At 37.5% G+C, this 14833-nt stretch overlaps 1 protein-coding gene across 4 annotated transcripts in view; it reads right to left on the bottom strand.

The window, feature by feature from the left end:
- The window catches only part of VWA8 (von Willebrand factor A domain containing 8), a 369162-nt gene that overhangs the window by 108273 nt on the left and 246056 nt on the right, over positions 1-14833 (bottom strand). For all 4 annotated transcript variants that reach the window (XM_082602373.1, XM_082602374.1, XM_082602375.1 and 1 more), the window contains exons 31-35: positions 14101-14165; positions 13546-13671; positions 11908-12017; positions 11114-11268; positions 7206-7398 (exon numbers count right to left, since the gene is read on the bottom strand). In XM_082602373.1, coding sequence (XP_082458499.1) covers positions 7206-7398; positions 11114-11268; positions 11908-12017; positions 13546-13671; positions 14101-14165 — 649 coding nt within the window. The remainder of the gene's footprint in view (positions 1-7205; positions 7399-11113; positions 11269-11907; positions 12018-13545; positions 13672-14100; positions 14166-14833) is intronic.

The raw sequence follows: 14833 nt of genomic DNA, 5'->3' as shown, positions 1-14833 counted from the left end.
GACATAAAAATGCCATTCCTACGTATTTACCCAAGTGAAGCAAAAACTTATGTTCACTTAAAAATCTGTGCAAACCAACGCCACCCATTAGCAGAGAGGTGGCCTAAAATCATAAAAAGGCCGCAGACACCCCAAAACTCACCACCAGACGTGGACCTGCCCACCAAAAAGACAAGATCCAGCCTCATCCACCAGAGCACAGGCACTAGTACCCTCCACCAGGAAGCCTACACAACCCACTAAACCAACCTTAGCCACTGGGGACAGACACCAAAAACAACGGGAACTACGAACCTGCAGCCTGCAAAAAGGAGACCCCAAACACAGTAACATAAGCAAAATGAGAAGACAGAAAAACACACAGCAGGAGAAGGAGCAAGATAAAAACCCACCAGACCTAACAAATGAAGAGATAATAGGCAGTCTACCTGAAAAAGAATTCAGAATAATGATGGTAAAGATGATCCAAGATTCTATTTCCCAGATCCAAAATCTTGGAAATAGAATAGACAAAATGCAAGAAACAGTTAACAAGGACCTAGAAGAACTAAAGATGAATCAAGCATCGATTAAAAACACAATAAATGAAATGAAAAATACTCTAGATGGGATCAATAGCAGAATAACTGAGGCAGAAGAACGGATAAGTGAGGTGGAAGATAAAATAGTGGAAATAACTGCTGCAGAGCAAAATAAAGAAAAAAGAATGAAAAGAACAGAGGACAGTCTCAGAGACCTCTGGGACAACATTAAACGCACCAACATTCGAATTATAGGGGTTCCAGAAGAAGAAGAGAAAAAGAAAGGGACTGAGAAAATATTTGAAGAGATTATAGTTGAAAACTTCCCTAATATGGGAAAGGAAATAGTTAATCAAGTCCAGGAGGCACAGAGAGTCCCATACAGAATAAATCCAAGGAGAAATACGCCAAGACACATATTAATCAAACTGTCAAAAATTAAACACAAAGAAATCATATTAAAAGCAGCAAGGCAAAAACAACAAATAACACACAAGGGAATCCCCATCAGGATAACAGCTGATCTCTCAGCAGAAACTCTACAAGCCAGAAGGGAGTGGCAGGACATACTTAAAGTGATGAAGGAGAAAAACCTGCAACCAAGATTACTCTACCCAGCAAGGATCTCATTCAGATTTGATGGAGAAATTAAAACGTTTACAGACAAGCAAAAGCTGAGAGAGTTCAGCACCACCAAACCAGCTTTACAACAAATGCTAAAGGAACTTCTCTAGGCAAGAAACACAACAGAAGGAAAAGACCTACAATAACGAACCCAAAACAATTAAGAAAATGGGAATAGGAACATACATATCGATAATTACCTTAAATGTAAATGGACTAAATGCTCCCACCAAAAGACACAGATTGGCTGAATGGATACAAAAACAAGACCCAGATATATGCTGTCTACAAGAGACCCACTTCAGACCTAGAGACACATACAGACTGAAAGTAAGGGGATGGAAAAAGATATTCCATGCAAATGGAAACCAAAAGAAAGCTGGAGTAGCAATTCTCATATCAGACAAAATAGACCTTAAAATAAAGACTACTAGAAGAGACAAAGAAGGACACTACATAATGATCAAGGGATCGATCCAAGAAGAAGATATAACAATTGTAAATATTTATGCACCCAACATAGGAGCACCTCAATACATAAGGCAAATACTAACAGCCATAAAAGGAGAAATCGACAGTAACACAATCATAGTAGGGGACTTTAACACCCCACTTTCACCAATGGACAGATCTTCCAAAATGAAAATAAATAAGGAAACACAAGCTTTAAATGATACATTAAACAAGATGGACTTAATTGATATTTATAGGACATTCCATCCAAAAACAACAGAATACACATTTTTCTCAAGTGCTCATGGAACATTCTCCAGGATAGATCATATCTTGGGTCACAAATCAAGCCTTGGTAAATTTAAGAAAATTGAAATTGTATCAAGTATCTTTTCTGACCACAATGCTATGAGACTAGATATCAATTACAGGAAAAGATTTGTAAAAAATACAAACACATGGAGGCTAAACAATACACTACTTAATAACGAAGTGATAACTGAAGAAATCAAAGAGGAAATTAAAAAATACCTAGAAACAAATGACAATGGAGACACGACAACCCAAAACCTATGGGATGCAGCAAAAGCAGTTCTAAGAGGGAAGTTTATAGCAATACAATCCCACCTTAAGAAACAGGAAACATCTCGAATAAACAACCTAACCTTGCACCTAAAGCAATTAGAGAAAGAAGAACAAAAACATCCTAAAGTTAGCAGAAGGAAAGAAATCATAAAAATCAGATCAGAAATAAATGAAAAAGAAATGAAGGAAACGATAGCAAAGATCAATAAAACTAAAAGCTGGTTCTTTGAGAAGATAAACAAAATTGATAAACCATTAGCCAGACTCATCAAGAAAAGAAGGGAGAAGACTCAAATCAATAGAATTAGAAATGAAAAAGGAGAAGTAACAACTGACACTGCAGAAATACAAAAGATCATGAGAGATTACTATAAGCAACTCTATGCCCATAAAATGGACAACCTGGAAGAGATGGACAAATTCTTAGAAATGCACAACCTGCCAAGACTGACTCAGGAAGAAATAGAAAATATGAATAGACCAATCACAAGCACTGAAATTGAAACTGTGATTAAAAATCTTCCATCAAACAAAAGCCCAGGACCAGATGGCTTCACAGGCGAATTCTATCAAACATTTAGAGAAGAGCTAACACCCATCCTTCTCAAACTCTTCCAAACAATATCAGAGGAAGGAACACTCCCAAACTCATTCTACGAGGCCACCATCACCTTGATACCAAAACCAGGCAAGGATGTCACAAAGAAAGAAAACTACAGGCCAATATCACTGATGAACATAGATGCAAAAATCCTCAACAAAATACTAGCAAACAGAATCCAACAGCACATTAAAAGGATCATACACCATGATCAAGTGGGGTTTATTCCAGGAATGCAAGGATTCTTCAATATACGCAAATCAATCAATGTGATACACCATATTAACAAGTTGAAGGAGAAAAACCATATGATCATCTCAATAGATGCAGAGAAAGCTTTCGACAAAATTCAACACCCATTTATGATAAAAACCCTGCAGAAAGTAGGCATAGAGGGAACTTTCCTCAACATAATAAAGGCCATATATGACAAACCCACAGCCAACATTGTCCTCAATGGTGAAAAACTGAAACCATTTCCACTAAGATCAGGAACAAGACAAGGCTGCCCACTCTCACCACTCTTATTCAACATAGTTTTGGAAGTTTTAGCCACAGCAATCAGAGAAAAAAAGGAAATAAAAGGAATCCAAATTGGAAAAGAAGAAGTAAAGCTGTCACTGTTTGCAGATGACATGATACTATACATACAGAATCCTAAAGATGCTACCAAAAAACTACTAGAGCTAATCAATGAATTTGGTAAAGTAGCAGGGTACAAAATTAATGTACAGAAATCTCTGGCATTCCTGTACACTAATGATGAAAAATCTGAAAATGAAATCAAGAAAACACTCCCATTTACCATTGCAACAAAAAGAATAAAATATCTAGGAATAAACCTACCTAAGGAGACAAAAGACCTGTTTGCAGAAAATTATAAGACACTGATGAAAGAAATTAAAGATGATACAAATAGATGGAGAGATATACCATGCTCCTGGATTGGAAGAATCAATATTGTGAAAATGACTCTACTACCCAAAGCAATCTACAGATTCAATGCAATCCCTATCAAACTACCACTGGCATTTTTCACAGAACTAGAACAAAAAATTTCAAAATTTGTTTGGAAAAACAAAAGACCCCGAATAGCCAAAGCAATCTTGAGAACGAAAAACGGGGCTGGAGGAATCAGGCTCCCTGACTTCAGACTATACTACAAAGCTACAGTAATCAAGACAGCGTGGTACTGGCATAAAAACAGAAAGATAGATCAGTGGATCAGGATAGAAAGCCCAGAGATAAACCCACGCACATATGGCCAACTTATCTTTGATAAAGGAGGCAGGAATGTACAGTGGAGAAAGGACAGCCTCTTCAATAAGTGGTGCTGGGAAAACTGGACAGGGACATGTAAAAGTTTGAGATTAGATCATTCCCTAACACCATACACAAAAATAAGCTCAAAATGGATTAAAGACCTAAATGTAAGGCCAGAAACTATCAAACTCTTAGAGGAAAACATAGGTAGAACACTCTATGACATAAATCACAGCAAGATCCTTTTGGACCCACCTCCTAGAGAAATGGAAATAAAAACAAAGATAAACACATGGGACCTAATGAAACTTCAAAGCTTTTGCACAGCAAAGGAAACCATAAAGAAGACCAAAAGACAACCCTCAGAATGGGAGAAAATATTTGCAAATGAAGCAACTGACAAAGGATTAATCTCCAAAATTTATAAGCAGCTCATGCAGCTCAATAGCAAAAAAACAAACAATCCAATCCAAAAATGGGCAGAAGACTTAAATAGGCATTTCTCCAAAGAAGATATACAGACTGCCAACAAACACATGAAAGAATGCTCAACATCATTAATCATTAGAGAAATGCAAATCAAAACTACAATGAGATATCATCTCACACCAGTCAGAATGGCCATCATCAAGAAATCTAGAAACAATAAATGCTGGAGAGGGTGTGGAGAAAAGGGAACAGTCTTGCACTGCTGGTGGGAATGTGAATTGGTACAGCCGCTATGGAGAACAGTATGGAGGTTCCTTAAAAAACTAAAAATAGAACTACCATATGACCCAGCAATCCCACTACTAGGCATATACCCTGAGAAAACCATAATTCAAAAAGAGACATGTACCAAAATGTTCATTGCAGCTCTATTCACAATAGCCCGGAGCTGGAAACAACCTAAGTGTCCATCATCGGATGAATGGATAAAGAAGATGTGGCACATATATACAATGGAATATTACTCAGCCATAAAAAGAAATGAAACTGAGCTATTTGTAATGAGGTGGATAGACCTAGAGTCTGTCATACAGAGTGAAGTAAGTCAGAAAGAGAAAGACAAATACCGTATGCTAACACATATATACGGAATTAAAAAAAAAAAAAAAAAAAGTCATGAAGGACCTAGGGGTAAAACGGGAATAAAGACACAGACCTACTTGAGAATGGACTTGTGGATATGGGGAGGGGGAAGGGTAAGCTGTGACAAAGCGAAAGAGAGGCATGGACATATATACACTACCAAATGTAAGGTAGATAGATAGTGGGAAGCAGCCGCAGAGCAAAGGGAGATCAGCTCGGTGCTTTGTGACCGCCTGGAGGGGTGGGATGGGGAGGGTGGGAGGGAGGGAGATGCATGAGGGAAGGGAAAAAAAAAAAAATTTTTTTTAATTAAAAAACAAAGAAACTGCAATTGAGACAAATGTGAAAAAAAAAAAATCTGTGCAAACATGTTCATAGCAGCCTTATTAATTATTGCCCAAAACTGGAAACTATACAAGTATCTATCAACTTGTGAATGGATAAGCAAACTGTGGTATATCCACACAATGGACTACTACTCAGCCAAAAAAAGGAACAAACAAACAAACACACAACATATATGATTCTCAAATATTTAATATTAAGTGAAAGACGCCAGACTCAAAAGACCACATACTGTGTGATTCCATTTATATGACATTCTGGAAAAGGCAAATCAATAAGGAAAGAAATCAGATCAGTGCGGGTATAGGGGAAGGCAGAAGGCTTGATGGCAGAGTGGCATAGGGGAGGTTTTTGGGGAGATGGAACTGTTCTCTGTCAGTTATGGTGATGGTTACACAACTGTATGTATTTGTCAAACTCACAGCACTATACACTAAAAAGGATGAATTTTACTCTGTGTAACTGGTCCCTAATAAGAACAAATGAGAACAATAAAATACTTAAATAACAACACTCTGTCTGATGTGTGGAGAATAGGGGGTGGGGGAAGAATGGAAGAGGGAACTCTGTCAGAGGGCTACTGCAGCGTTCCAGTTCAAGATGGTGGTGATTTGGATGTTGGCAACTCAACTGTAGACAAGTGGGTGGATATAAGGTATATTAAGGTTGTATCAAAAGGACACGGCGGTTGATGATGATGTGGAGGATGAGGGAGGAGTATCAGGGCTGACCCACTGGTTTCTGGTGGATGAAGGTGCACTGAATTCTGGTATAGAATTTCTTGTAACTCCTGGAGTGTCTGTAATGCCTCTGTACCTTTCTCGTGGGGTTTTCTCTTCCTGGAACAATTCCTTCATGTGATTCCCTCCCATTCATCTTTCAAGAGTCAGCTCGGAATCACAAGCCTGGGGTGTAAGCTTCTCCTCTGTGTTTAGATATCACCTTGTGAATATGCCTATTGCACTGCACTGCAATTGTCAGTGTATTCACCTGCCTCTTCTACCATAAAAAACATTCTAAGGAAATGGTGATTTATTTGGAACGAACTAATTCTAACATTATCATATAACCAGGACTTTTCAAACCCAATAACAGATTATTATAATGTGTTTACTATTATATTTATGAAGTCCACACTAATATAATGAATGTAAACACAGGACAATATTACTGCCACTATGATGCAAATAATAATCAGTGGCTCGATGATCAAAAATTTTCATAATTATCCTTTATGATGAAAGCCAGTGTGGTTCAGTAAGGGTAGCTGTGGCCTTGGGTTGGAAGACTTTGGTGCAAATCTGGGCTCTGCTGACCACTGCTGGGGAGAACCCCAGCAAGTTACTTTACCTCTCCGTCAGTTTCCCTGCATATAAACTTGAGAGTACATTAATGATAGAATGGGAATTTAACGACTAAATGAATTTACACAAGGAAAAGTGATCAGCACAGGACCTGGCATAAGTTACGCAGTAATAAACATAAGTTGACTTTGAGAGCACTGGTAAGTGAATCAGGCTGCACAAGTCCCTGGCCTTTAGACACAAGAGTTTAAGGCAAAAGTCTTAAACTCCTATGAGAAGTTTAGGGAAACCCCTCTGAGCACATATAGGTCTTTTTAGCTACTAAACCCTGTTAAAATTATTCATATTCATAAACATAAAATGATAAGTTAAATATCCCTACCAAAACCAAACTACCTTTGACTAGCTTGATAAAATAGGAATTGGTAAGTTTCTTACCTTTTGGGTAGATATCTTTTAGAGGGATTTCTCCTGGGGGCAAAATCCTGACTATCTGATTAGTATCCAAAAGCGTCACACAATTGCTCTGCTTTGGAGTTCCAATTTTCTTCTTCCCTCCATAGAATGTATCAGTGACCCTTGATTTATGCAAAGATGTTGGCCTTTTCCAAGAATAAACTTCACTAGGTGACTAAAAAAAAAGGGAGAGAAATTCAAGCACTGAAGTATTATAAACTATATTCACAACTTTTACAATGCAGTCCTTTAAGCAGATACCAGCGGTACACTTATATTTCACAAATATAAGAAAATCAAATTATTCCTTAACCTTTTTGACTTTGGTACAGAAGATAGCTGCTTCATCAATAATCATAATTTTCAGACAAGTGTAAAATATGCAACACATTTTTTATCTTGAAATGAATTAGAGCTAAAAAGAGGGAATATGACAATACAGGTAATTTAAGTAACTATAAATAAATAACTATACTATAGCATCCACTATCTGGCATAAGGAATAGTATTACCAGTATTTCTCAAGCCCCTGGAGGGCCCCTTTTCAATCACATCTCTTTCATATTCCCTAGACTTTAATTCTTCTGAAATTTTGTGTTATTTTTTTCTCTTGCTTTACTTTAAATTTTTACCACATATATATTTATCCTTCTCTACTCCCAGATCACAGATATTCTCCTACGTATTTGTTAAACATTTTGAAGTTTTGCCTTTCACATTTAGTTCCTTAACCCCTCAGGAGTTTCTTTCTGTGAGTGGTATGAGGCAGGGCTCCATGCTTATCTTTTTTTCCCATGGATAGCTAATTGTTCAAATATCATTAACCTTTGCCCACTGATCAGCACTGTTATCAGAAAAGTTTCATGTATGCAGGCAGCTGTTTCTGGGCATTCCATTCTGTTCTACTGTATATTTTTCTACCCCTAGGCCAATACCATGTGGTCTTAGTTACTAAAGCTTTATAATAAGCCTTGAAATTTGGTAGGGCAAGTACCTCTGCTTTTTATTCTTGGTTCTTCTTCAGAAATGTCTTGGTTATTGTTTGCCCCTGCTCTTCCATAAACATGTGTGAGAGTTGCATTTGCACTACATCCTTGTCAGTACTTGGTATTGTCAGTATTTAAATTTTTTTTTTATTTTAGCCATTCTAGTTGGCAATAGTAGTATCTCATCATGGTTTTAATTTGCATTTCCCTAATGACTAATGATGTTGAACATCTTTTCATGTACTTAATTACCATCCATATATCCTCTTTGGTAAACAGTCTGTTCAAGTCTTTTGCCCATTTTTTTTAATACATTTTACCTCCGATTTTATTTCTATACCTACTTAAATACGTTGAAAACCATGAGTTCACCCAGATACACACAATTCCAATCCAACCACTACAGGACTCATTCTAGTTTTCTTTCCTTCTGTATCTGTAACTCCCTTCTTTAACAGTGAGAAACCTAGACATCATTACCCTTCATATACTTACTTTTTGGCTCAGTTCCACTGTATATGACTCATCTCCCATCTCCACCACTAACTTTCCCTTCCAGGCCAATGCCCTCCTCACTCTGCTTGGCCTGATAGCCCACACTGAGCTACGCGCATGTATCAACAAACTCTTCACCTTACTTGGGCTCCTACTTCCCACACCAGGCTGCCCCTTCATGGGGTGCCATCTTCATCCTGGCTGGACTTGATTCCCGTCGCCAGTGGTTACTCCTTCCCACACCACAGATATCTTGCTCATCTGCTCAGCCTCTGACCTCTGACACCTCATAATGGGCCGCTCTGCCCATTTTTTATACTGGATTATTTTCTTACTCTTGAGTTTTAAGAAATCTTTATATATTTTGGATACAAGTCCTTTGTTGGAAATGTGATTTGCCAGTATTTTCTCCCAGCCTGTAGACTGTCCTTTCATTCTCTTAACAGTGTCTTTCTTTTACAGAGTGGAGGTTTTTAATTTTGAGGAAAGTCAAGGTATCAAAAAAATTTCTAATGGATCATGTCTAAGATGCTCAGAACAATGTTTAGTAGAAGTGGTGGTAGTGGGTATCCTTGTCTTACTCTTGATATCGAAACGAATGCTTTTAACGTTTCACTATTGAGGATTCACTATGATACTTGCTGTCGGTTTTTGTAGCCATCTGGTAGTAGGTTAAGAAAGTTATAATAAGTTCATAATAATTTAGGTGCCTTTGATAATGCTATAAAAAGTTAATAAGAGATGACATGCCCTTTTGTTAATAGTTTTGTGAAGAATCAAAAGAAATTCACATGAAGTCAGAAAGGCACTGTAGTATATGGTAGAAAGGATATGCGTTTGAGGGTCAGTCACCCTTGAGCTCAAATCCCAGATCCCTTATTCAATATCTTTGGGGCCTGGGGGATATATCCTCTCTGTTTTTGCTTCTTTATCTATAAAACCTTGTGTAATTGTTGTAAAAATTAATTATCATGTATGAAATGGTTTAGAATAGTACAGTGCCTGACTTGTGTTGGGGTCTAAAAAATATGACTGCTCTCATAAAATGCTGAAAGGCTGTCTAACTGAATGATCTAATCTATCATTAAACAAAAATTCATGAACATCTCCGATACGGTGGGTAATAAATATGGGGATGCAGCTTTTAATTTAACAAGTCACTAGTTCTACAGTCTACAAAGGATTTCTAGAGGGTCAATACAAACATAACCTTATACTCAGCTTTCTTACCTTTTTATAGCGACATTATATTTCTATACTAATTTCTTCAATCAAAAGATCAATTTTTAAAACAGTTCCACCTTCAGAAAAGTAGCTCCAGTATTTTCTCTACTGATAGCAGCAAGTATTGTAGAAAGCATATTAAACATAACTCTTTCATTTAATCAAAGCTGCCATAGATGCTGTATTCCAACAACATGTTTCATTTTCAGATATAAAATCCACAGCAAATGTTTTTTACTTAATAATTAAGAAGACATATGGCAAAGTCCTAAGCCACACATTATCCATCGGGTTTTGGATTTCAAAAGTCTTATATCCTGAAGTACTCATCATTCATTAATTACATTAAAATTGTGAGGCATGTGAGACTGGTGTACTATTAAGCAGAGCCAATATTTTTATCTTTAAGTGATTCTATCATCCCACCTAAAAGCTACAAAGGAAATTATGAAAATTAAATGTTTAATCAAAACACATGGAGTTACATCTAAGGTTATTAGATGGCAACTTGGGCTGAAATAACCTTTATATTTCATGTTCTCACATTTCCATCAGGGGAAGATGGTACCTAGTTTCACCTAAAGTCAATAATGAATAGCCCCTTCTTTACAGATAATAGTAAATAACAGCAGAAGGATCCATTTAAAAGCAAATTAAATTGAGACCACCAGCATTTATAGTATAATCTGGATGCAGCAAAGATATAAATCAGAGCAAAACTCAGTGGAAAGTGAATTGGTGTTCATGAGCATTGAAAAATTTAACCTACAGTAATGAGACTCCAACATATTTCACTTTAAAAAATTCTAGAAGAAATATTATTTTGTTAGTCTCAAATTGTCCCTCTTGACAGATGACATGAGCACACAATAAGACAGCATGATATAAAATCACTGTCAGTAGGGTAAGTATTTACCTGTCACATGAACTCCCATGTATGGAGAATACTGGTTTTCCTTTACTAAATTATATAATTGCACTACAATGTATATGTTAATTTTTAACAAGCAATGAAACCATATAGAATGAATTTTTTAATGACTGGTCTGGAAAACAGAAGGTTGACCTGAAATGTTTACCAGAAAATCATTACGTTTTTAATTACCCCTCAGATAGGCTTATAGAGTATAGGCCAAAATGGGGGGAAGAAATAGTTATTCAATCATTTAAGAAATTTATGCTTACCATGAGATCTGGGAAACCAACAACGACTGTGGCATAACTATTCTCATCTGAGAGAATTCGGTTAGGAGAGGCAATCTTTTGTCCCACAGCTGAACTCAGATTTTCAGATGATAGTTGATGACTTGAAATTTTATGAGGTATGCTGAAGTCTGTTTCTAAAAAGTGTCAGAGAAACGTTAAACACCATATGCCCCTAAAATGCTCCAGGAATTAATTTTTGCAAGATTTCATTCTCACCAACTCAAACAGAAAAGCAAAAATCAAAAAAGAGAAAACGCTTTCACTTACACTCATGGCTTTTTGTCTGAGAAAACTCAGTTTTCACAATCATGGCATCTTCTCAAAGTGATTTCAAGTATTTATTCAAGAATTCAAATTTTTATCAGCAATCAAGATTAATATAATAGCACTCTGCAGAAAGAGGTGAAACTGGCCCAAACCAGTCTTAGCAATGGTATATTTTAGAATTTTTTTCGTAATTACTTTTCACCCCCCCCCAAAACTGTGATGAATAAAGTAGAAATACTGATGGTCTGTGTAAAAAAGAAATGATGCAATCCTAAAATAGACTTGGAACCTACATATATGTAAACATTCTGACTTGTTAGTTTAAAAAATTCAAAGACAGAATTTAAAAGATGATAGATTCTTACTGTTTCTAGTGTAGTGACTAAGATTTCTTTTTTGGTATAAAGTTAACATGTTGATATTATTGTCCTTAAATGATTCTAGAGGACAGTGTGTATGCAGGCATGCACCTATACAGCCACAAACACACAGAATATAGTATTTACCTTGTGTGACTCCAAACCCTGTGCTAGGCAGCTCCTCTTTCAGCACATACAACTGGCAAACTCTACTGTCCTCAGATTCGATGTGCGCAGGCTTAGTTAAAAGATATTTCCTGTAAACAAACAAATCATCTAAGTGAAAAGTCTTTCTTTTTCTAATAACTATGAGGCCAGACTAGGAAAAATCAGAGTTGCCATACCCTACCCACCCCCAGCCAAAGCCTCCTTTTTTGCAGTACGCGGGCCTCTCACTGTTGTGGCCTCTCCCGTTGCGGAGCACAGGCTCTGGACGCGCAGGCTCATTGGCCATGGCTCACGGGCCCAGCTGCTCCGTGGCATATGGGATCTTCCCGGACCGGGGCACGAACCCGTGTCCCCTGCATCGGCAGGCGGACCCTCAACCACTGCGCCACCAGAGAAGCCCCAAAGCCCCCTTTTTATATTCTGAGTATAATTTGCAGTTTCAGAGTTTCATCATGAATTTAAAAAATAACTTCTTAACACTGTATAAGAGCAGTGCATAATAACAATGCAGTAATAAATGTGAACTGAAAATCCAATATTTCCTGTAAGAGGAAGGGCCATAAAAAAAAAGGAAAAGCGACTCTAAAGAGACACATCCGTACTATCATGGAGCCTGCTGTTAATATGACTGATCAGCAAGTAAGAGGGAGGCCAACCTCTGATTTGTGACCAGCTAAGGGACAGAAGCCCTCCCTGCTGTAATCCCCTTGATCTACTTGTCTGTAAGATTTCTAATATAGGAATATATAAATAGGCAGGAATCTTTTGCAGCAGGTCATTTCTGCTTGTCAGCAGAGGGGCAGAGAATCTGCATGAATCCAGTAGATGTAATGCATGAGGGAGGGTGACTCAAAATTTACTGTGCAGGGCTTCCCTGGTGGCGCAGTGGTTGAGAGTCTGCCTGCTGATGCAGGGGACACGGGTTTGTGCCCCAGTCCAGGAAGATCCCATATGCCGCAGAGCGGCTGGGCCCGTGAGCCATGGCCGCTGGGCCTGCGCGTCCGGAGCCTGTGCTCCGCAACGGGAGAGGCCACAACAGTGAGAGGCCCGCATACCGAAAAAAAAAAAATTTACTGTGCACCCCACTTATGCCGAGTGTACATAATGTCCTTTTCATCAAGAAGTATACGGTGCAATGGAAGAGGCAACACAAACATAAACATAACCAAATAAGAGCACATGAGATAAAACGAAGAAGAAACTTCTAAGGGGTGGATTCTGTGAAGTTACAAAAAAGCAACAGCATTTGGATGGAGACTGTGGCCCTTTGAAGAGAGGATAAACTAAAAATCTATTTTGAAGTATCTCTAGTTTGGCAAGAATACAGTGAATTCTCAGTGTGCTAACAGGAAAAATCCTAAAGAAATACGGATCAGTTGTAAAAGTCATTACGTTTTCACTGTTAATTTCAAGGTAATCTTCTGAAACACTTTTATAATTACTCTGCGAAGTTACATTTAATTTATTTAGATTTTCCTGTCCCCTCTTCTTCGAAGTTTCACCTACAGAGATGCTGCCAAATACAGAAATTGTTAAAAGACAGACACAGGAAGACAGAGCTGTAAGGATGCTGGCTAACTGAGCACACTCCATGAGGTGCTATGTAGATCTACCCACTGATGTGTTTTGCTCTCCACCAGAAGCCATTTGTCTTCTGCTACGAGAAAAACCGTCTGGAGGCTGATGGGAAGTGAGATGGTGTGAGTTCGCCCTTCTAGAACATCCAGCACAGCCAGGGTGTTCCTGAAAAAAAAAAAGAAAGAAAACTCTCTAAAAGGAAATGGTGAAGATATTGGTTGAGTAACCATGGCACAGTCATTTCATGATACATCATACAACCCTAAAAACAATATTTTTAAGACTAGATAATAACATAGAAAAATGTTAATTGAGAAAATAGATATATAAAACTCTAAGCTATATAAAGGTATGCATAAGAACTAAAAATGAGAAGTGAGAGCGGCCATGCTAGTAGTGGTTGGATCCAGAAGTATGGGCAGTGTCTTTTCTTATGTCTGTTTTTCAGTGTTCTGCAATGTGGGATAAGATACTTTTAGAATAAAATATTTCTAATTTTATTACATTAGCTTTACAATAGACAAGCATAATTAAAGGAGGAAATAGAATGGACACAATAAGGATCCCAGATTAAATCTACAACAAAGAGCTCACCCTTTTTCTTTGTAGAATACTAGCCAGTTTTTGTGCGCAAATTCTTTACACATTTTGTAAGTTTCCTAAAGACAAAACAAAACAAAATATTCACTTTAAATGTGTCAGATGCATTCATGTCTATTCAGCTGCTTTTCCTTGAATAAATTTCTTCAAAGTGTAAAACATGTAATTGTCCGAGAAGCTACCTCTTTATCTACTCCAAGACTCTTACGGTAACATAGATTAAAATATATTTCAAAATTAATTGTGAACTGCGTACTAAAACATCTTTAGAATAATGTTTTAGGGGACTTCCCTGGTGGTCCAGTGGTTAAAACTCCACGCTCCCAATGCAGGGGGCCCAGGTTCGATCCCTGGTCAGGGAACTAGATCCCACATACTGCAACTAAGAGCCCGCATACCGCAACTAAGAGCCCGCCTGCCACAACTAACACCCAGCACAACCAACTAAATAAGTAAATAAATATTTTTTAAAAAGCATATTTAAAAAAATGCCAAATACTGGTTAGAAATAAACATGCTATCTGGTGATTAACTGTGGAATTTGTACCATAGCATAAATACGTAGGAAATATTTTGTTTCTTAGATTTGGATATATTTATGATAAATATTTATATTTATCTCTTTCCTTTGTGGTCTTTTAAGACCTAAGTACGCTGTCGTGCAGGGCAGAGGGTAAGCCTTATTTTATATCCATTACCTTTTTCTAAATGGCAGAAAAAATTCTTG

The sequence above is a fragment of the Mesoplodon mirus genome, assembly GCF_964341445.2.
Source record: "Mesoplodon mirus genome assembly, chromosome: 17".
NCBI classification, from domain to species: Eukaryota; Metazoa; Chordata; class Mammalia; order Artiodactyla; family Ziphiidae; genus Mesoplodon; species Mesoplodon mirus.
Note: the sequence above shows the minus strand (reverse complement) of the source record. Positions and strands in the feature narration are given on the sequence as shown.